The 24326-nt window shown below is 35.9% G+C and overlaps 1 protein-coding gene across 13 annotated transcripts in view; it reads right to left on the reverse strand.

Moving 5' to 3' along the window:
• Positions 1–24326, reverse strand: part of PPFIA2 (PTPRF interacting protein alpha 2) — a 479591-nt gene that overhangs the window by 145922 nt on the left and 309343 nt on the right. For all 13 annotated transcript variants that reach the window (XM_043561607.1, XM_043561611.1, XM_043561608.1 and 10 more), the window contains one exon: positions 4515–4631. In XM_043561607.1, coding sequence (XP_043417542.1) covers positions 4515–4631 — 117 coding nt within the window. The remainder of the gene's footprint in view (positions 1–4514; positions 4632–24326) is intronic.

The raw sequence follows: 24326 nt of genomic DNA on the forward strand, positions 1-24326 counted from the left end.
CCTTCCGTGCCATGTCTATTTAACATCTCCCCACCCACTTTGTACCTGCCCCTTCAGCACATCAGTCCCTCTGACATACAACTTGTTTATTGCCTGTGCCTTTATCTGCCTTGTTCATTACCACGGTCCAACCACCTAGACCAGGACCTATATCCTAGCACTATCAATAAAGTTGTCACTGAATATTTATTGAAAAATGAATGAAAACACAGGATTAACAGATAATATAACCACACCATTTATTGCTTGTAATCAATGTGCCAAGAGTTTTTTATTCATAGTCAGTGTCTCTACTCTTTACAACAAAGCTGTAAGCTGGGTATGACTATTTACTGGTAAGTGATGCTCAGGGAGGTAAAAGTGTAAGGTCACACAGCTAGTAATTGGCAGAGATGGAATTTGAATCCAGGTGTACTGACAACAAACAAATCACTACTCCATGCTGCCTCTCCACCACCTCCCATCACAATTAATTTATTTTCCTTCAAACTCTAAGATCATTTTTGACACTACTCATTTATCATGTTTTGCAACAGTAATTTGGGCATGCTTATTTTTCTCTCTAGTTTCGCAGCAAATTTAGTACCAGAGACTATGTCTTCTGAACCTCTACCAGTGTCTAACAGTCTGGTTATCCATATCACTTAGCAAATTCTGCAGCTGCAAAAAATAATTGGAATTTCAGAATATATACGTCAGGAGCATTGTTAACTCCTTTACAAGAGCAGTGTGTTTACTGCAAAAATTTCACAAATTCATTCCCTTCTAGAAAGCAACAGGAGTAAAGTTACTGAGCCCAGTTCTGAACTTATTATTAATGAGGTAAAACTTAGTATTCTGAACATTTTTATTACCCTTTGAGTATGTTCTTCTAGAACTGATTAAATTTATGTCCCACAGAGACATTTAAACTAATTCCAGTTAAGCTTATTTCTTTCTTTTAATTTTTTGTTTTTAAAATGTTGACAATAATTACACAGCTTTTCTGTGAGTAATAAGGCCTGTTACAGACTGTGCTTTTATGAGACTATTTTTATCAACTATTTTGTCAACAGAGTTCTCAAACCACTGACATAAAACAACTGTTGGCTAATTTACTACCCTAAACAAGGGGTAATCCTTGTGACTAGGATTTACAAGTCATTTTCTAACAGTTCCGTAGTATCTAACAATAGTTTTGTGTATTTCTCCCCAACAACCATTTTGTAATTTATACACTAACACTACAGTCATGCTATACTGATAATCGCATAGATACTACCCAAAATAATATTTTTTTTGTTTGAATATACTTTTTTAAACAATTCCCAACAAAAAATTAAGTGGTAGGATTTAAATTACAATCTTTTAACACTTGTTATTCAATGCTATTGATAAGCTTTAAATAATCATGTTATAGAGGATAATAAAGGAAAGATGCTTTATAATGTTTATTGAAGTTAGAAGTATTTATATAAGGATGATAACTGTAATGATTAGGATATCATTTAATATTTTACCTATAAATGTCAACAGTTAGAATATTGTGGGGAATATAACAAAGCATGGTGACTATTATCAGCAATATTGTATTAAACACATAAAAGTTGCTGAGAGTAATTCTAAAATGCTCTTAGCACACACACGCACACACACACACACACACACACGGTAACTATGTGAGGTAATGTATATGTTAATTAACCTTATTGTGGTAATTATTTCACAATACATACATATGCTAAATCATCATCTTGTATACCTTAAACTTACACAATGTTATATGTCCGTTATATCTCAATAAAACTGGAAAAAAATGGTGGGCAAAGAAATGTGATATAAATGAATGAATAAATGTAAAACTGATGGTTGCCAGGGGTGAAGGGGTTGGGAAATAGATGAAATAGATGAAGAAAATTAAGACATACAGTCAGTCTTCCAGTTGTAAAATAAACAAGACATGGGGATGTTATGTACAACATACGGAATGTAGTTAATAATATTGTAAAAACTCTGTGTGGAGACAGATGTCACTAGATTTATCATGGTGATCATTTTGTAAGGTATATAAATATCAAATTACTGTGTTATACACCTGAAATTAATATAATATTGTATATCAATCATATTTCAATAAAAAAGAAAAAAACCTCAAAATACTTTCTTGTATCATCTCAGGAGAAATATGAATTGAAACAAGTTACTTATTTTCAAATTAGACACACACACACACACACACACACACACACACACATATATATGCATGATATATATTTTAGGTTTACATTGGAAGAGGATAGGGGATATTTTAAACAATACTAGTATATCATCATTTCAAAGCATTTGGAAATCACTCTTCCTGCAATTATGGGAAATTGAAAAAAAAAGAATACTAATAATTACAATGTTTAAAAGTCTTTAGTTACATCCGTAAGGAAGAGTGAGTAAGTTAGCAATGGCACAGAATTTCCCTTCTATAGTGGCTGAAATGCCTACTCCAAGAACTGGAAGGCAAGTTAGAGACCAGTACTTTATTTACATCACCAACTACTCAGAATCCTCCATGTATGCACGTTATCTGTGGAGTCCAAGAGACGCAAACATCTACTATACAGGGGTTCCTTGGTGGCTCTATTATACAGTTGGTTGAGCATCCAATCCTTGATTTCAGCTCAAGTCATGATCTTGCGGTTTCATGGGTTCAAACCCATGTCGGGCTTGGGAGGAGCCTGCTTGGGATTCTCTCTCTCTTTGTCCCTCCCCAGCTCACACTTTTTCTGTCTCTCTCAAAATAAATAAATAAACTTTCAAATATCTATTATACATAGGTCCTCATCCTAATCTTGTAATCAGTTTCTGAAAGTTAATCTGACATGAATTGTCTTGCATTCTATTATGTCTGGATATTTAGGGGTTGTATGTTTAAAAAAACAACATTTGAAAAAAATATGTGAGTACTCGCCCCTCCCCCAAAAGTACTAGAAGAATGTTTTATATATCAAATGGTTTGTTAGAGAATAGACAAAATCTCGGGTTCTTTATGCCTTTCAAAGACATATTTCTTTAATTATAGTCTGGATTAGTATAAATACAACACTGTTAAAAACACAATATTTTGTAGATTTCTATGAAAAGACTGCATGACCACAAAGTCCATTTTTATACCCAAACAAGTATACTTTAGAATTCTCTGGGAAAAGGCATAGTACTGTATAACTGATGACATAATTAAAATGAGACAATAATAGAAAATTACATTAGTTTCCCAAACTGAGTTTTGTGTGCAAACATTTTATTCTAAAGAGCTCAGTGGTTTGTTTACTGAATTAATGTCAGCTCATTTATCTGAAGGGAAGAGAAATAATTTTATTCAAATTTGAAATACAGCTCATGAAATCTAGCTTTCAGGTTTTAGTTTATTTTTAAAACTCAACTTGAGATTTCTATAAAATACATGGATAAAGGCTAAAATAGTGAAGCCTTAAATTAAGAGCTATTTGCTTCTCAGCCACCAGAATTGATGGCAGTCTCAGGAAATTAGTCTGGATTACTTGGCTTCCTTTGCTTTTACACTTGAAGGAGGAGACATAAGAAGCCCCTCCATTTGTTTCAACTGGTAACGAAGCAAGTGTTCAATTTCTTTTCTGGTAAGAAGTTTGGTGCTATTGTTTTGTGGTCCAGTCACTTGCTTCTTAATCTCTGTTTTAAAACCCCTCAACATTCACAATGACACCAATTTAGCTACTTAATTCATGTAGTCTTGATGATTAAAGAGCTTAACCATTGAAGATATAACTTGTAAAGGCAAATATTTAGCCGACTGTCTATTGTCATTGGACATGCAAATGCCTATATAATCTTATCTGATCCCTACCTACCAGCAACTGACCTTCTTCTTGTGCTGGAAAAGATGGCTGAGCCCACAAAAGGTCCAAAGAGACCGCTAGGTTTTCTTAGCCTGGGTCTAAGCCCCACCAAAAGGAAAATCATTCCCTTCTAAACAACAGTAAAAGTCCCAAGACTTCAGATTCTTTTATATAACTTTTCTTTAACAGGAGTACTGTTAGGACCTTCTTACATACACAGAAAATACTAAATCAAATAGGAGATTACCAAAAAATTTTTGCTGTGATAAGCCACAGATTAGTCACCAACTATACATAATACTACTCGTAAATCAAAATTGTTATTGTACTTTAAAAAGTCTTAGATGTATATTACTGATATATCTAACTATACAAATATATTTATTTAATTATATATGTTCAATTTGATGCATAATTTAATTATATTTCAGAGGAGCAAGTTAACAGCAAGTAATGAGAAATTCAAATCTATGCATATCTATGCATACACACATATATTATTTTCAAGCAAATCCAATTAAAAGCAATACGTGAAAAGAAAAATCATGGACTTATGACCAACAAATCAAAAAATAATAAAGAATGTTTATCACATGGATTTCATATTTCTGTCAAAAGATATATAGCAAGTGAACATTTCCATATAGGGCCATGTCATATGTGTCATACCTTTTCATGGACTTTCTGACCAGGTTCCATCCCTTCAAGGTGTTCTGATTCTGTGGACCCCTCACTCGATGCCATTTTTCTTTGTATATGAACATTTTGTTCACGCAAGGCAACAATCTGCAAAATAAAAGCACTATGCCTTAAAAATCTAAAATATAGTATAAAGTATAGAAAAACTGAATTTACCCAAATGTGGTTTAGAGCTAATGAATATAAACAAATAATCAGAAAATAAACATTAGATTTTACTCATATTATTACTTAAAAATCTTTTTAAGATTTAAATTAGCATATTGAATATTTATCGTACTTACAGGAATATGAAATTTATTGGAGAAAATATTTTCTAGTTGCAAATGTATCTATCTAGTTGGAAATGTGTCTAAATCAATGCCATGATCTGTGTGTTATTCATTCAAAAAGTACTTTTAAAATTAATCTATGAAATGTGATAAAATTCATACTGAATTTTTAAAGTATAAAAGAAAGATAAATGAAAACATGCAGGCTGAAGGCTAGATATGAGCACATTCTTTTACCCTAAGAGATAGCACATCTGTAATTTTAAAATAAACAAATATATAAACTGGACATAATTTTGTGGCACCATCATGAATACTTAGAATTAAATTGGTCTCATTATCAGCATTTTAATGGCAATTATCTTAGCACTGCTAGTTCAAATATAGTTAGTTTGCAAAATAATTCTCAGAAGGCAAAATTCTTGAAAAGTTTCAGCTTAATATTCAGACATATATTTTAAACTACGAAAGATTCTCAGTTCTGGTTTAAGTAATCATAGTAATAAACAGAGGAAAAAATAGCATTCTAGCATTTTAAAGGATGTTTTAAAATAAAGTTGCTATTTATATATATTTTTAAGGTATTTTACGTTGTTACCATAACTTACTTATGTCATGGTGAATTTTATTATATTATCAACTCAGATATGGAATTAGTGCTTCTTGGGGAAGTCAATGCCCATAGTATTTAATGCACAATAAATAGTCAATCACATACAATTTATGTTTAAATTATGAGACCAATAATACGTCACACAGATCAGTAATCAGCAAGTAAACATAAAACATCAAGAGGTTGGGTTTTTTGCCATGATCGCTGCCACTGCTTCAATGCCCAGATGCACAATGATGTGTTTGTGAGATCGGGTATCTTGTGTATGACCTGCAGCATTTGAGCACACAACATATCTTTTTGTAAGGGCATATCACAAATAATGAAGAACAACTCTGTAAATGCTCTTCTTGGAGAAGTGCAATCAACAAAGAATTAGTTCCCTTGTTCCCATTCTTGCCTATCTACAATCATCCACAAAAGGGCCAGATGCATCTTTTAAACTTAAGTTACATTGTGTCCCTCCTTGCTTTCTAAAGAACCTCAACGTTTTCCCAACTGAAACTTCTTAACAAAGCCAATGATATCTTATATAATCCCTTCAGTCACAATGGCCTCATTTCTGTCTCTCAGATACACTGGACTCTTTTTCACCCAGAATTTAGGAACTTAATCTTCATGCCTGAAACATTCTTCCCCAACTCAGACCACAGTTGACACAATCCCAGATTTCAAAATTCAACTGAAATATCATTCCCTCAGAGAAAACGTGCTTTGCCATTAATTACTTGTTACGATGTCCCTGTTTATTTTTGTGTGTATTTCATTGATTAAGATCTACTTTCTATTTCTTAATTTAATCACTTTGCTTATTTATTTAGCAAGCAGAAGTCCTAATATCTCAAGGGAAAATAATTTTGAAAGGAATACCTTATTGAAAACAACATTTTCATATGAAGTAACACATCATATTATTATGTGCAAGGTTTATTTTATTCAATAAAAATGTGTTGATTTAAATAATGAATGGATAGGGATAAGCAAAGAGTGTAAACCTAATTCATTCAGAAATAACAAAAGATAAAGATTTAGAGTGTGTGGAAACCTACAGAGACATTTCTCTGATGTTAGTTAACATAGAAATGAATTACATCAAAGGAAAACATATAAAATAGTCCCTGGGTATATCATTTTTATATTACATTCTTAACATCTTGTCTCTTGAATACAAGAATATTATATTACCACCAATACATAATGGAATTTTATTCTGAATTTTTAAAAATTCAAACATTGTACACGAACATTCTACTAACATAACATCCATGACTTAAATATGTTGTGGGATGCCTGCGTGGCTCTGTCAGTTAATCATCTGACTTCAGCTCAGGTCATGAACTCACAGTTCATGAGTTCAAGCCCTGCCCCAGGATCTATGCTGACAGCTCAGAGCCTGGAGCCTGCTTCAGATTCTGTGTCTCCCTCTCTTTCTGTCCCTCCCCTGCTTGCACTCTGTCTCTCTCTGTCTGTCTGACTATCTCTCTCACTTCCTCTCAAAAATAAAAGATTAAAAAAATTAAAAAAAAACCAAGTATGTTGACAAAGGTAATAATAGATTTAAAAATGTTCTGCATTTTCTTCCATTAGTTACTTAGAAGTGAAGAGAGACCTTTTTAAAAAACATTCAAACCAAATTTAACCCTGTTTACAGAGGAATTTCTATTTGTTTAGTAATTCAGATAAATTTTAAATATGTCCTAGTGCCTAAAATAAAGTAGGTGCTATACAAAGGTTTACTGAATGACTCAGTGAATTAATGCCTTTAATAATAATAAAAAAGTCAAAATACCAAATTCATATTGAAAACACTCTTTGCAAATACAATTGTGCAGCCACATTAAAAATATGACAAACTAAGTGTTTTGCAAAGTATACGCATGACAGTTCCAAGAAAGACATCAATTTCAACCACTAACATGCAAACTGCACACTTCTTTTGCTTTAATCAAGACCCCAAATCATGTTTTTGAAACAGAAGAATAGATGCAGAATACTCTGTATTCTTTATCACTGTTAAATGATTTTATTCTGTTCTATTTTTGCCCAATAACAAATTATCCTGAGTAGTTATGAAAGCAAAGCTTCAGCATCTGATTTAATTGTAGGTGCTAATAATGTTGATTTCTTTCTTTCACACTGAAAAAAGTGAGAGGTTTTCTCCAGTGAATGCAACTTTGGGGGATGGCCCCCTCTTTAATGTGCTCAAGGGGCAGAGATGGTCACCTAGAAATTACAAGGGTTCCAACACAGGCCTCTGTAGGAAATTCTCCCAGCTGGCTTGAGAAACAAAGGCAGAAGATGGCTTCAGAACTAGCTTGCAAGCACAAGCATAATGAAAAGAAGCTGATGGCTCCCAAACATTCTCTGGCCTCTCAACTGACAGAAAACGCTGTAACAGGGAGGGGGCAGTGACTGGTCTAGGATACCAAAGCAGACCTGGATCCCTCATTGCTAAACAGCATGACCTACTACAACTGGAATGGCATGGCAGGCAGGAGGAATAACTTCTGGGTAGTCTCTGGGGCTTACCCCGTGTTACATTACTGCAGGAAAGTACTGGAAACTCAGCACGGGCCAAGGACTGTGCTAAAAACTATTTTAATCTGCAAATAGTTTTCATGATCCACACTTAACAAGTGATTAAACTGGGATAAGCAGAGTGTGATGAGAACTAAGTAGGAATCAAATTAAAGTTAACTCCTTGTCTACTCTGTCACATGGTCTCAGATGGCTTTGCATTTGCACTCTCTTAAGTCAGGGTTAATTAGTAGTGGGTGAGGATGGGGAGAAAGCTTTTCCTTTCCAAGTACTGTTACCTTCCAACCCTGGAATCCTTTGTATATCATTAAGGTACGGACTCCTCCCTGGAGAGATTCACATACATCTTCAGGGTATCAATCCATTGAAGGCCAATGGAATTCTGGTTAAGAGGAACTGTCCACAGTAATTTTAACTTAGCAACCATGGTTTGTCAACTGTTCGTTGACATTTGTTTTTAAATGCCCAGCATCACTTTGATATTCCTTTTGTTAACAGCATCCTACATTTTCACTGGGGAATTATCCTTCCCTATTCTAATCCTAGAAAGACTATCAATTAGGGGGCCAGAGCTCAGGGCAAATCATGCGTACATGATCCAAGCCAGGGCAATCAGAATATTGCTTCAGATGTTTCTGGCAGAGATATGGGGGCGGGGAAGATTCTTTTTCTACTATGGGAGATAAGCTGACAGGATACAATCAGGATGGCTGTTTACCATCAGTTCTGCCTTATGGAGAAAAGCAAATGAAAAAGACAGAGCCCTAATGAATCACTTCTGTTCCTAATTCTAGCCATTCTCAAATCATCTCTATCCTTGGCATTTCTTTAATATGAGCTCCAAATTTCTCTTTTTTGCTCAAACTTGCTTTTCTGTCACTTACCACTAAAAGTGCCTTTGCAAGTGTAACAGGGGACGTGGAAGGCAACAAAGAGCATGGAATGTCTAAGTGGAGATTTTGAAGAGTGGCTAAGAATTTACCAGGGAGACAATGGGAGAAAACTGTCCATTTTGTCCATGTCCAAAACTGTCCATGTGGATAGAAGAACACAAGCTGTTTGTGTTCCCAGTATTATAGGTTGTTCAGTATTCCTGTGGAAAATATTATGTGGATAAAGATAAAAGAATGACAGCAAACTAAAAAAAAAGTTAAAGTACCTCAACAAACACTCTGCTATCTCTGTGCTTCTTGCTGTATGGCTTATTGTTATTCTTTTAAATGTTTATTTTAAGAGAGAGAGAGAGAGAGAGAGAGAGAGAGAGAGACAGTGCACGCGTGCGCGCATGAGCGGGGGAGGGGCAGAGTGAGAGGCACATAATCTGAAGCAGGCTCCAAGCTGTCAGCACAGAGCTGGACATGGGGCTCAAACTCACATACGGCAGGATCATGACCTGAGCTGAAGTCAGACGCTTCACTGACTGAGCCACCCAGGCGCCCCGGTATTATTATTGCTTAGCCTTGACCCTTATTTGCATTTCCAGATTGCTCATCTAGCTTCTGAGAGCCTGACCCATTGTTTCTAGGCATTCCCAAACTATGGTATTTCCAAGCCAATCTTCCAAGTTTTGTTCTTGCCTTTGCCTCTGTCAGCTGCTTTTGGCTCTTCTCAAACTCTGACAAGCTCTGACCCCATAGAGTGGACTACTGGTGTCCTGTGTTCTCATGTGGAAAATACCCCAGCCCTCCATTCCTTTTTTTCTACCAGGCTATTTCTGGGATCCCACTATGTCTTCCCACAGACCCATTCTTATCCCTTTCCTTTGAACAATTGTTTTCCTTAATGGCCTGGAGGAATTTATTCATTTTAATTAGGAATTAGGTAATTTCTACAAAAAGACCTGAAGATAAGAGGGAAGAATCAATGTGGATATCTGGGAGAAGAACTTTGTAGTCAGAGGGTGTGGGAAATGTAAATCATTATTAAAAACAAAAGCTTGAGACTTATGCAAAGTTTCAGTGAGTTCTTCAAATGATGTAAATGTCCTCTTTAAAAGAAAGTTAAAACACAAGTAAAAGTTGAGAACTTGGATACTTAAGGTGTCAGAAAATACACAGAAACATGGATTCTTGGGAGAAATGTGATTTGGGAGAAAATAACAGTCTATTTAATATTTCTGTATTCTCAAACTTGGGGATTTCTCTAGTGCTTAAAATGTCTTAATCCATTTTTTCAACAAACTTTAATTGATTGCTGTTCTAAGTATCAGATGCCACGGGGGAAAATGCAGATAAAAGTCCTTCTCTCCAGGAGATTACATTCTAATAAAGGAAGGGAAAAAAAGAAAGAAGCAGTGAGAAAACAACAACAAAAGTCCTTCATTGAGCTCTTACAATGTACAAAAATTGTGCTAAGCACATTATATAAATTTGCTTCTTTGCATCAACTTTTCATCTATACCATCCTTTCTTTCCAAGTTTGAGATTTCTTGAAAGTAGAAAAAAGTAATTGGTAACAAATAGTGTATTTGGGAGACAATTTCCAGAAGCATAGCATTCATTAAATATTTTTTTAAAAACCAGGTTGAGTCTTGGTCCTTCTAGATATTACTGGTTGTATGACTTTGTACAAGGTACTTAACCTCAAGTTCATGTTCCTCTGCTGAAAAAGGAGGGACAATAATACCTACCTTTTAGTAAAGTACTTAGTCAAATATGATGTATACTAATCATTCATTATGTAGTGACGATAATGGAAACTCCACTCACCACTTCAACTTCATCTTCTTATTCATACTTTATGCTCTAGTTCATTGAAGACGTGTAGTCACATACAAAATGCCATCTTGACTGCAAGTTTTTATATTCATGTGAGTTGCCCTTTGTGAGATAACAGAAAATATATACACATGTCTCTGCCCCCAGTTTCTGGCACAGAGCTCCTAAAACCCTTGCAAATTCTTAAGTGAGAAGAACACTTGGAGCATCTTTTGATCTAATGATGGGACTTTGGATGGGCTCCTAGATGGGGACTGGTCACCAGAAGGTGAAGCCATGATTAGAAACTTGGAATTTTTAACTCTACCCCCAATTAATCCAGAGAGGGGAGAGGGCCTGGAAATGGAGTTAATGACTGATCATGCCTATGTGAAGAAGCTCCCATAAAAATCCCAAGTATGGGGCTCAGGGAGCTTCCAGGTTAGTAAACACATCCATGTGCTGGAGGGGTGACACACTCCCACTCCACAGGGACTGAAACTCCCGGGCTGGGGACCCTCCGAGGCCTTGCCTTACGTACCTCTTCATCTGGCTGTTCATCTGTATCCTTTAATAATGGTAAATGCAACTGTCTTCCTGAGTTCTTTGAGCTGCGCCAGCAAATTAATAGAACCCAAAGAGGGGGTTATGGGAATCTCTGATTATAGCCAATCAGTCAGGAACACAGGTGACTTTACTCATAACTGGCATCTGAAATAGGGAGGGAATAGTCATGTGGGACTGAGCCTTTAACTTGTGACACCATTTTCAGGGAGTGTCAGAATTAAGCTAAATTGTAGAACACATAGATGGGGTTTCAGTGAATGCTTGGTGGAAGAACACTCCCTACCACATCCATGCATGGATACATCTGATGTTAGAAGTGTTGTGAGTGTGGTAGTCATGTGAGAGCAAAGGAGAAACACAGGAGGTGGATTGGGGTTTTCCCCTACACATGCTTCTTCCTTCTCGACTGCTTCTGAGTCACCTTTTAGGTCTTCACTTATATGTCACCCACTCTGGGACAGGTTCTGGAACCATCCTCCTGCCAGGGATTTAAGTTATGTAATTCTTTAGCATTCTCCGATAACTCATGTCATACAAATTATTATTCTTTATCACAATTAGCTATTGGTTTTCTGACTGCCCCTTTTGACACCGAGTGCCTTGAGACCAGAAACTATATCTGATTATTTATTCCCAGCTCTTAGGGCACTGATGGACAAGTAGGAGACACTCTAGAAATACTACAGGTTGTTGAATGAAAGTAGATGATATGACTGGAAAAGACCTATAGAGAGTTGGAAAAATTGGATGGAAAATTTCTTGAAAATTTATACATGAAGAAGAAAATTAGTCATCTGTGTGGAAGACTATGTGAACCTAAAATCTCCCCAATGTTCACACCACATGATTCAAGGTTAGAAAGGAGTCATGAGAATGGAAGAACTCACTGAGAAACAAATAGGAAGAAAAGAATGAGAAGTAGTGGCATAGCCTTGTGGGATATTCACAGCTCTAGTATTAGGAGGCAGACAGGATGGAAGGCATAGGCTATAAAGGAGGATGGGAATGGGATCATGGGAGGGCAGCTTCATGAAAGTCAGCCAGACTTTCTGTCTCATTGTGTCTTAAAATATTTACAAGTATACTGCAGCCTAAGTAATACTATTCAGGTGTACTGAAGTACATGCTATGTTTAAATGTTTTAGATTTACAACAGATCGACATTAGATGGAAAAATGGAATTCCAAGGGTATCTAGAAATTCATTTCTGCCAAAAGAATTCTTAAAATAAAAAAGAAAAGCAACGTAAATTAAATTAAATTTTCACTTGGTTTTACTCTTCTTCATTTTTTGAAAATATTAGTGTATAGGACAGTCCATGAAGTTATATAAGGAAGGAGGAGAAATAAGAAAAAGAAATTTAGAAATTAAATTTCTAATTAAGAACTGCTAGCAATAATAATACTTGTATATGCTGAATATCTATTACATGCCACATACATGAAAAATAATTGACATGCATTATTTCTTTTCATCCTCCCAATAGTCTTATAAATTGGGTATTATTATTTTTATTTTACAAATGAGGAAACTAGCACAGAGGGAATAAATAATATACTTGAAATTGTACAGAAAAAGATGTGACACAGACAGTTTTCCAATCCAGGTTTGATAGCTTCAAAACTTGTTCAAGCATTATGCTATAATGACTTTTGAAAATTACTGAAGTGAGTCACTGCATACACAATCCAAACACTTATCTAGGTCAGGACTACAGTTCTATGGTCTGATAGCAAGGGAATTTACCTGTCCTGATTTGGCAAAACAATTTAGATACAGTTAGAAAATATCTTCAATTACTCCTAGGAATAAAAATCATGCTGCTTACATTTTTATTTATAACTCTTATGTGGCTCAAGCCTTTCAATTTACTTTGAAAATTGCCCAACTACTTTTTAAAATAAATCATGTCTATGCCTCATGCTAATTCTCCAAGGATCTTCATTCTGATATTTGTGAATTCATACTTGCCTTTACCTACTTAACAACAACTTCCAGACAGTGCCCATGTCTAATTAACAAAGATTCTTTTCATCTATTTTTACCCCAAACTCAATTAACAATTCCAAGAGTGAGACTTACAGAAGTCTCACTACACTAACACATAATTTGCTTCTACACATATACTTATTCTAATTTAGCTGAACTCCATGCTTAGATTCCACTGACGTTGCAACATGAAAAAGCAAAAAAAGAAAAAAAAAGGCAACTAGTAGAACACTAGAGATTTACAATTTACACTTAAGCAACTCTCTAGTCACAATAGTTTGGATTTGTGTTTTTATATGGGTTTGTGTTAATTGGGAAACTATAAAGATTTAGATATTTATTCAAACAAGCCAATAGCTATTTCACTTTCTAGCTTTGGCTCTTGGCCACTGATCTGTAAGTACCACTGAAGCATATTAAAACCAGAGTAAAACACCTTCATGTAGTCTAATGCATTTTGGCCAGCTCACATGTAATATTCATTTTCACTATTTTTCAGTGAGCATGGATAACCTGAAAACTTGTAAAACTGAGCAGATTCGATGAATGATCAAACTGTTTTGAGATAAGAATCAGACGTTTGCACTGTGAGATTCTGCCTTTTTCAGGTTCAGAAAATATTTAAACAATGGTTTAATAAATGAATCCATATATCCTAGTGAAAAATCAAATAGCTTGGAGGTAAAAAAAGATTCACTTCGTGGTTGTTTAGAATTTTTACCATCTGTTACCTCTATTCTGTCAACAAATATTTATTGAATAAATTAGAACACACTATGTACCTTTATGTTTAACCTCCTCCTCTTTGGCTAACCAGCCTTTCCAATCCCCATTAGATGAATTAACTGGGTGCTCAAATTTAAATGCAAGTCACAAGTAAGTTTCTGGTGATTTTTTGATGGAAAATACAGTACATGAACAGTACATGAACTTTGGCTATTTCCAAATTTTACATATGAAATGATTTTGCTTATACCTAAAAACGTAAGGATTCCTTATATATTTTTTAATGGTGAAAAAAATCCTTTTAACAATTTAAAAATTTTAAGGCCCATTTTTAAAACAATAACTGGCATGCAAAACATTTTTTTAAAGTTTATTTTTATTTATTTTTGAAAGACAGAGAGAGAGAGAGAGAGAGAGAGAGAGAGCAAGTGGGGGAGGGGCAGAGAGAGAGGGAAAAGAATCCCAACCAGACTCTACTCTGTTAGCATAGAGCCCAAAGCGGGGCTTGAACTCATGAACCATGAGATCATGACCTGAGCCGAAGAGTTGGATGCTTAACTGACTGAGCCATATATGTGCCCCTAAACTCTTATTTTTAGTTTTAAGTTTAAGACAATGGAATAGATAGATAGATAGACAATAAAATAGATAACAACAGTATTTCAAATGTTTGCTTGGATAGATTTGTTTTTGCATAGAATGCTTATGGTGTTCATTTTCAATTTAATTATAATCAACAACAGTAATTTCAATAGCTATATATTTAATATAGTTACTAATACCTAGTTCTAATATGAATTACAATTCTTTACCAAACTGTCTATTCTGTTCATCTAATTGATATTTCAGTCATTCCATTTTTGATACTTGGTTACTCTTTAATTTATTTCCATTATTCAAATATTTCTCTAATCTTTAAAATTATAATAAAGTCAAATGCTGGTATTTTCATTAGGGGCATATATATGACTACAGAAAATGCAAAACAATTTAAAATGGACAGGATTAGTGAACATTGTTAAGGTACAGGACTGCTGTTATAGCAGGTTAGCAGCTAAGAGTGTCATAAAATCGAAGAATAGTAATAAAAACGACCAAGGAAGCTGCTTTGTGGTAAAGTATAATAATTAGTCAAGAGAACAAAAAGCAAAAACAAAGTCCTAAAGAGTTTTCCAAAAGTGTCACTAACAGGAAAACACATTCTGAACAAAATATACTTATCACTGCAAGAAAGCAAGCCACCATTTAAAATATAAATAAGGAGCACCTGGGGTGGGTCAGTTGTTTAAGCATCTGACTTAAATTTTATTAAATTTCAAGAAAAAAAATACATTGCAATATCCATCACCCAGGATGATGCCAGTTGCTAATAACTTGTCCCCCAACCCCGAAGACAGTAGAATCTTATTTTAAAAATAAACTGTTAAATTAATTAAACAAAGGGGCCACTAGACTGAGGTGGCTTTAATGCCATGGCACCCTATATAAGCAAACCAAAATAAGACTCTATAAATGCCACAGGGTTAAGCAATCAAAATGTTAAGGACTGCCAATCACAAATATCCCACTAGACTTTACAATAGCCAATCAAATAATATCCTTCTTTGTGTTGGCACTCTCTCTACACAGTCTGTCTCTACCCCTATCTTGTCAGGGAGGGTTCCCAAACATTTCCAGTTTGACCCTGCTGCTCAATTCGAATGGATTTTTGCTTAAAGAAACTCAGAATTTTTAATATGCTTCAGTTTACCTTTTAACATGTTTCACAGCGAAAAAAGCAAATAGGAGTTACTACTAAAGGTATTGATTATCATAAAAGACATTTTGGTTTTGAACAGAGGCTTCCCTTCAAGATACTTCCCACAATCATTTACTCGACCCTTTACTTCCCTAAAACCAGAAGCAACGAAACAAAACAAAACGAAACAAAACAAAACAAAACAAAACAAAAAGAAACATGCTAACTTGACATGGCCTTCAGGAGAGGGCAGGACAACTGACTGTAGTAATTATCCCATACCCTCCAAATTAAAAAAAAAAAAAAAGCAAAAATGAGGAGACCAAGACTTGCTGAGAAGTGAGTCACAGCAAACTACATGGTCTAATGGGTCTAGACGTGATTAGTTTACAGAGTAGCAAGTAGGCTCTGTGAGTAACAGCCTGTCTTTAAAAGTCTCAAGAAATGTTTATTTTTATGAACTATGTTAAGACATGAATAAAAGTTTCTGCTTTAGTTACCTTATATACACTAAGAACTATTAAATGCCTTGAGTAAATATTGATTAAATTAATAAAGGTAAATCTACCTAATACTAATCAAATTTCTGTCATCTGTTTACTCAAGAGTGATTCATCTGCTGTCAGGAATTTTTGGGTGTTTTAGAATGAAATTTCCAGGGGCGTCTGGGTGGCTCAGTCGGTTAAGTGTCCTAGTGGCTCAGGTCATGATCTTGTGGTCTGTGAGTTTAAGCACCATGTTGGGCTCTATGCTGATGACTGAGTCTAGAGCCTGCTTCTGATTCTGTCTGTCTCTCTCTCTCTCTCTCTCTCCCCCTCTCTTCTGCTCACGCTGTCTCTCTGTCTCAAAAATAAATAAACATTAAAAAACATTTGGAATAAAATTTCCACCTTAATAATCCAAACACACTGCATTTCCATCAACAAATATTCGAATCTTTTAAAATGTCACGTTAAAATTAACCTCTCTGATTTGAGTACTAACCAGGCCCCCACCCTGCTTAGCTTCTGAGATCAGAGAAGAGATTTAGCACATTCAGAGGGTTGAGTTGAGGGGGAATTGTTGCTCAATGAATACAAACTGTCAGTGAATCAAGATGAATAAATTCTAGAGACTCCCATACAACAGAATGCCCTTAGTTAACAGAATACAAACTGTCAGTGACTCAAGAGGAATAAATTCTAGGGACTCCAATACAACAGAACGTCCTTAGTTAACAATATGGCATGGTGCACTTTAAAATAAGCTGAGAGGACAGATCTCATATTAAGTATTATTACCACAACAAAATAAAAACAAAAACAAACCAACAAGACAACATAAATATTCTTGGAGGCGATGAATATATTCAGTACCCTGACTGTGGTGATGATATTAATGTGTATATACATATGTCCAAATTCATCAAACTGTATACATTAAATATGTGCAACTTTTGTATATCAATTATACCTCAATAACACTTAAAAAAAGAGAGACGGCCAATAAACATATAAAAAATAATAAATGAAAGTAACCTTTTTGAAGATGGACTCTAATCCCTTTCAAGCACTATTAGATTTGATGTCCTCAGCCAGGCACAGCTAACACAGTGAATGCAAACTTGAGTTTTTTGTTGCCCCTCCCTTTTTTTCCCTATCAGGGCAGAAGTGACAAAATTATAGGCCTCGTCCTGGAACAATTCTTTTTAGCTCTGTTAAGGTAAGGGAAAAAGTCTTGAGGGAAAGAAAAGCATTTCAAAGTGCTTGAAAAGTACTTGAGAAAATGTAAAAGCAGAAACAATACCCATTAGTCATTCGTGCATATAAAAAAGGAAGCCAGAGCAATACAAAGAGTTTATTCATTTAGTTCTTCCTTCGAAGTAGCAAAAAAAGCATACTAAACCCATTATTCTGAATAACTCCTTTTAAAGTACCTATTTGCTTGGGTTCTAGTGGTAATAATCATGTGCTATGGTTCTTTTGCACACATTCCAATTTTATTTTTATGTGATTTTTAAATGTGTATATATCATAAGAGGTCAGAATGGAAAGGGACCAGAACTTATATAGTCTTTATACTTTATTTTCATAGATAAAAGATAAATAAATTTTACAGAGGATGAATGATAAACCTTATTCTGTCCCCACAACAAACTTTACCTAGTCAGTCCCACTGTGGGACACACACTCCATCTCTCGGGACCTCAGTTCAATCATCTTTAAAAGGAGTTGGACAGTATCATAACTAAAAAGATCAATATCAGCATTAAAAATATTTACTGAAAGGTACTTGGTGCCTTTAAGCACTTTACCTGTATTAACTTATTAAAACCTCACAACAACCTGATAAGTTCATTAGGAGGGTTGAGCTAATTGAGGCAAAGAGGATTCAGGAAATTGCCTACAGTCACAGAGCTAGCAGATGCCAGAATGGCTCAGGGAGAAAGTAAATTCCCATGCGGGCAGATTACAGCTCCCATTTGCGGTGTTTGCTCCTTTCCTCTCTTGCCCTCACCCTTCTCTTCTCAGTCAGGGCAGAATTTATTCACAGCACCCAATTAAGTATTCTATATAGAAGAGGGTTTTAAACTTGCCACTTTCTTCCCGCTTGTCCACACTAACTTCTAACTACTCCCTAGTATCCACTTTTCACAGAATATCTGGTATTCTTTGTTTGGCTCCTGCTGATTTCTACTGAGCTGCTTATCTCATTGTTTTGTAATCTCCAGTCTACGGGTTCTGTGTTCTATGTTTATGTTATATTTAGGTCCAGGTTCTTGTTACCAGCTCAAACTCATGTGCATCAAAATCTCCTATGATGCTTGTTAAAAATGTAGACTCCATTTTAAAGAATCTGAATTTGAATATACTTCCAGGTGACCATTCTACACCCTTCAGTTTGAGGATGAGTGCATATGAAGTCTTCAGTTCAGGGTTTTTGTCTCATCTCTTGCGCAGGTTGAGGCAGGCAGGTCCAGTGAAAAGCTGCTGAAGGCCTGTGACAGTGAACCTCCAGGACAGGCCCTAAGTGATCATCTAGTGCCAAGGTATTCAGCTACAGCCCTCAGGCTGCCTATTTTTGTCAGGACTGAAAGCTAAAAATGGTTTGTGCATTTTTGAATGGTTGAAAAATAATCAAAAGAAGGATAATACTTTGTGACAGACAGAAAGTAGAAGAAATTCAATTTCCAGTGTCCATAAATCAATTTTTATTGGAACATGGCCAAGTTCATTTGTTTACATGATTGTCCATGATTGCTTTCACTCTACAATGGTAGAGTAGTTGTGACAGAGACCATCTGGCCCACAGAGCCCAAAATATTTATTAGATGGTTCTTTACAGAAAAGTTTTGCTGATCCCTGATGTAGTAGATCATGCCTATCTCTTTTTTAAAAAGCTGCAATGGGTGGGGGGTGGTGGGGTGGGGCATGCCTGGGTGAGTCAGTTGGTTGAGCATCCAACCCTTGGTTTCCGCTCAGGTCATGATCTTGTGAGTTGGTGAGTTCGAGCTCTGCATTGTCAGTGTGGGCCTGCTTGGGATTCTCTATCTCCCTCCCTCTCTCTCTGCCCCTTCCCCACCCTCTCTCAAAATAAATAAATAAACTTAAAAATATTTTAAAAAACTAAAAATAAAAAACAGCATAGGGGATACAGTCGATGATATTGTAGTAGCGATACATGGGGACAGATGGTAGCTACCCAAGTGGTGAACATAGCATAATGTGTAAACTCATCGAATCACTATGTTGTACACCTGAAACTAATGCAACATTGTGTGTCTACTACATTCAAATAAAAAAAATAAGTGAAATAAAAAAAATTCAAAACCGTTCAAATGGACCCAGTGAAAGTCAGAACTGTAACTCCATTTCTTGAGTTTTTAGGCTTCCGTTCTCTACTCAGTTTCAGACATTGTTTCTAATGCCATTTAAGTCAGTAGAAATATAGGATAAATTATCCTTGACAATGAAATTACTCAATGAAGTGAATGTGTTCTTCTTATGTGCTCTTTGGTATTCTCTGGTCAAAATAGGAATTTTGGATGACATAATGACACTGATTAATAGTATTACAAAAGTAAGAACTGAGAGAACAAAGAAATATCTTAAAAATAATTGTAGATTAGAGTTGGCAGTATTTTCTATCCATAGCCCCATGTGATTTGTTTCATAGAACTTATTACTAGATGAAATTATTTTTAAATTTATATGTTTTTTTTTTAATTTTTTTTTTCAACGTTTATTTATTTTTTTTGGGACAGAGAGAGACAGAGCATGAACGGGGGAGGGGCAGAGAGAGAGGGAGACACAGAATCGGAAGCAGGCTCCAGGCTCCGAGCCATCAGCCCAGAGCCCGACGCGGGGCTCGAACTCACGGACCGCGAGATCGTGACCTGGCTGAAGTCGGACGCTTAACCGACTGCGCCACCCAGGCGCCCCAAATTTATATGTTTCTAACACAAGCTCTTTGAGGCAGGGATAATTTCTGATTTGATTACTGGTATGTCCTCAAGGGCCAAAACAGTGCTTGCTACTTGTCCAAGGTGATTATACAAAGTGCTGATTAAGAGCATGAGATATGAGACTCCTGGGTGGCTCAGTTGGTTAAGTGGCCAACTTTGGCTCAGGTCATGATACTGTAGTTCAGGAGTTCAAGCCCCGCGTGAGGCTCTGTGCTGATAGCTCAGAGCCTTCATCCTGCTTTGGATTCTGTGTCTCCTTCTCTCTCTGCCTCTCCTCTGCTTGTGCTCTGTCTCTCTCACTCTCAAAAATAAATAATAAAAAACATTAAAAAAAAAAAAGCAGGAGATATGAAGTAGAGTTCTGGTTCTGCCACTTTCGACAGGATAAACTTACATGAATTATTTACCTTCTCTGGCCTTCAGTTTCCTTTTCTGTAAATAATGATGTTTGTAATAGCAGCCTCAAAGACTACTAATGTAAAGACACAATGAGTTAAAATGCATAAAACACTTAGAAGAGGGCTTCTCTAGGTACTCTATAATTGTTAGTTACAATTGTTATTTCAATGAATGTTGAGTGAATGTTGTTTCTGCTAAATACAAATAAGATCTTAAATTGTTACCTTTGCATACATTTTTGATAAATCATTTTTGATGGTCTTCAATTTTTGTTATTTTGATTTTGCTACTTAAAATTTATTTATTTATTTTTTTTATTTTAGAGAGAAAGAGAGTGCATGAATGGGGGATAGGGGCAGAGGGAGAGAGAGAAAGAATCTTAAGCAGGCTCCACATTCAGCATGGAGCCAGATGCGGGGCTCAATCCCATGACCTTGGGATCATGACCTGAGCCAAAATCAAGAGTCTGAAGCTCATCTGACTGAGCCACCCAAGTGCCCCTTGATTTTATTACTTTTTATTTCTATTTATTTATTTACTGCTAGTGTGGGAATGCTACTGATATTTGTGTACATATTTTTATATGACTTTATTCAATTTACCAATGAATCTCAAGCATTCTTTATTTTTTGAAGTTTATTTCATTGATTTTGACAGAGAAAGAGAGAGAGAGAGAACACGGGAGGGGCAGAGACAGGGATAGAGAGAGAATCCCAAGCAGGCTCTGCACTATCAGCATGGAGCCCGATAAGAGGCTTGTTGACCTAAGTTGAAACAAGAGTTGACACTTAACTGACTGAGCCACCCAGGCACTCCCCGAGCATTCCTTATATTCCATGTGTTCTAGAGGCTCCTTGTTGCACATTAATATCAATTCCCCCATTCTTTAGCAACAGAACTTCTGCATACAGCCATATGACTAGAGAATGCACTTGTTGGTCTCCTTTACAGCTCAGAGTATTTGTTCAATGGCATGTAAACAAAAATCATGTGTGCTGCTTCCTTATCATGCCCCTAAAATTTATCTTTATATACATCTTTATCCCCTTCTTGCTGCCTAGAGTGATGACAACTATGGCAGGCACTTCAACCCAAAGTCATTTGTGTGTGTGTGTATGTGTCAGTTGAGTCAATAAAAATTGTGATAAACTCTATCAGTAAGAAAGGATAAAAACAACTTGTAGAAATGGATGTTATGAGTTAGAACCAGCTGTATATTTTAGAAGCACTATATTGAGTTTATATACAGATAAAATTAGTTACTTTGGTTGTTACAAGAAGTATGTCTAAGATGATGCACTATCCTTGTGATGAGTCTAATTCTGACACAAGTGGAAGGAGATTCTTTAAATTTCAAGGGAGCATGGCCCTGAGCAATGAATTTAATAACCATTAGGGTTTCTGTTACCATGGTCAGAAGTGTGAAAAGATAGTAGAGCACCTTGGTTGGAGCACCATGTTGGAATGGGGGCTTTGCTATAAAGTGGTCATATTGGACAGATGGGCCCTACTTAATATTCTACCACAAATAGCCAGTAAAGCAAGGTGACTCAGGGTTCGATGTTAGCTTAGTCATACATGTAAATCAGAATACATATTAGAGATGGATTATGGTCTGAATGACTAGAGGTAAGTTGGTTCAAACATTTATTTCATCAGTGTCCTCTTGCAGCAAATCAGGACTTAGATCTGCACCCGTTAATACTTCCACACTGAGCCTATAGGTGTCATCATCTGAACCTTATGTTTGATACCTGAAATAGTGTTTTGAGCATGTTAATTTCAAGAAAAGTTTTTGGTGAAATTTAATCATACTTTCCAAATCATATCCCTGGAGTTTCTAACTAGCTTTGAGAAGAATGGTCCTGAGCATTTGCACAGCATTTTAATCATCTCTTCATGGAACAAGTTTATATGTCTCCCAAATTATTCTCATTAGAGAAGTAAGAGCCATCACCATTTTGATTATCAGCATGATATTTATCATTTATTGAGTATTTTTATATTGTGCTAGATTTTTTACTTTGTTATTTCATTCTTACAGGTTTGTAAGTAGTTATTGATCTCATTCATATTTTACTGATAGACACTCACAGATTTAAAAATGTTAACTGATTCATTAAAAAATATTTAGGGGCAATACTGGGTGGCTCAGTCAGTTAAGTGTCCGACTTCAGCTCATGGCATGATCTCACAGCTCATGAGTTCGAGCCTCACGTCGGGCTCTGTGCTGACAGCTCAGAGCCTGGAGCCTGCTTCGGATTCTGTGTCTGCCTCTCTCTTTCTGCTCCTCCCTGCTCGCACTCTGTCTCCATCTCTCTCTCTCTCTCTCTCTCTCTCTCTCTCTCTCTCTCTCAAATATAAATAAACATTAAAAAATACTAACTGACTCAGGGAAAATCATATAGCTTATAAATGGCAGGCTAGAAAGTCAAACCTGTCTGTTTGCTTCAAAACCCATGGTTTTCCTCTACTATATCCTTACTCTAGTTCTAATCTTAGGCTAACATAGGAATCAATTATAACACTTTTTCTTTTATTTTTTTATTAAAAAATTTTTTTTTTCAACGTTTATTTATTTTTGGGACAGAGAGAGACAGCATGAACGGGGGAGGGGCAGAGAGAGAGGGAGACACAGAATCGGAAACAGGCTCCAGGCTCTGAGCCATCAGCCCAGAGCCTGACACGGGGCTCGAACTCACGGACCGCGAGATCGTGACCTGGCTGAAGTCGGATGCTTAACCGACTGCGCCACCCAGGCGCCCCCACTTTTTCTTTTAAAGTGAATATAGCCAGGTCTCATGCTAACAATGGATAAGAATTTCTAGATATATTTATATTTTTCAAATGCTTTATAGGTGATGCTGGTTGAGAACTATTCAATTATGGTATATTTCCTCTCCATTTATTTACCTCTTTTAGTGACAGAATCCTATATATCAGAAATAACTGATTAAAAAAAAAAAAAAGGACCAGAGCTTCAGCAGACTGCTTTTCTTCTAACGTTATAGTATTAACTTATTTTCTTCCTCCAACTGCTTTATTCAGCATACAAAAACATACAGAAACATTTGTGTGGGTACAAATCCATCCAATCATTTGGAAAGATAATAGCTACACTTTTGGAAATCAATGGGGAATAACCAAAACCTGATGAAGAGTTTTAAAGAGTAAGCATCTGAAGAAATGAATGGAGCCAAGAAAACCCTAGTGGCTCAGTAATTTACTAGTTGTATATTCCAGGTGAGTTACCTCTAGCTTTAGAACCATGTTTCTCCATCTCTAAAACGGCTGTACGGTGTTGAGGCAATAATAGGATCTCAATAAATTTTCACTGTCAATAGCAATTACCTCATGATGTAGAGATCCATAAACCTGAGGAGAGGAGAGGCAAGTGATTGAATCTGCCTAAAAGAGAGTGTAAAAGCACCACTTTAGTGTTTGGCCCAGCCTAATGCCTCCAAAACAGTAGGTGCCCCCAAATATTTCTAATGACACTATAATCTGTTTTGCAATTTTCTCTTAAAAGACTGTATTTTCCCCTCTCTCCCTCTGTCATGCTTTTTCTGTTACAAAACTTTCTCAACAAATATTCTGATCCTGCTTATAAGTTACTATCCTCCTTATGTCCTACTGGCAGTGTTTTCTGGGTGAAAAATAACATATTTGCCTTATCAACACGTTACTAAATAAGGAGATATTATCAGCACTTAGTGTTTGTAAAAATCTTCAATTAAGATAGACAGTTAAGATAATTTATTGTTGTATAGTAAAGATTTTGGCCTAACCCTTAGCTTTTA

The sequence above is a fragment of the Prionailurus bengalensis genome, chromosome B4, assembly GCF_016509475.1.
Source record: "Prionailurus bengalensis isolate Pbe53 chromosome B4, Fcat_Pben_1.1_paternal_pri, whole genome shotgun sequence".
Classification (NCBI taxonomy): domain Eukaryota; kingdom Metazoa; phylum Chordata; class Mammalia; order Carnivora; family Felidae; genus Prionailurus; species Prionailurus bengalensis.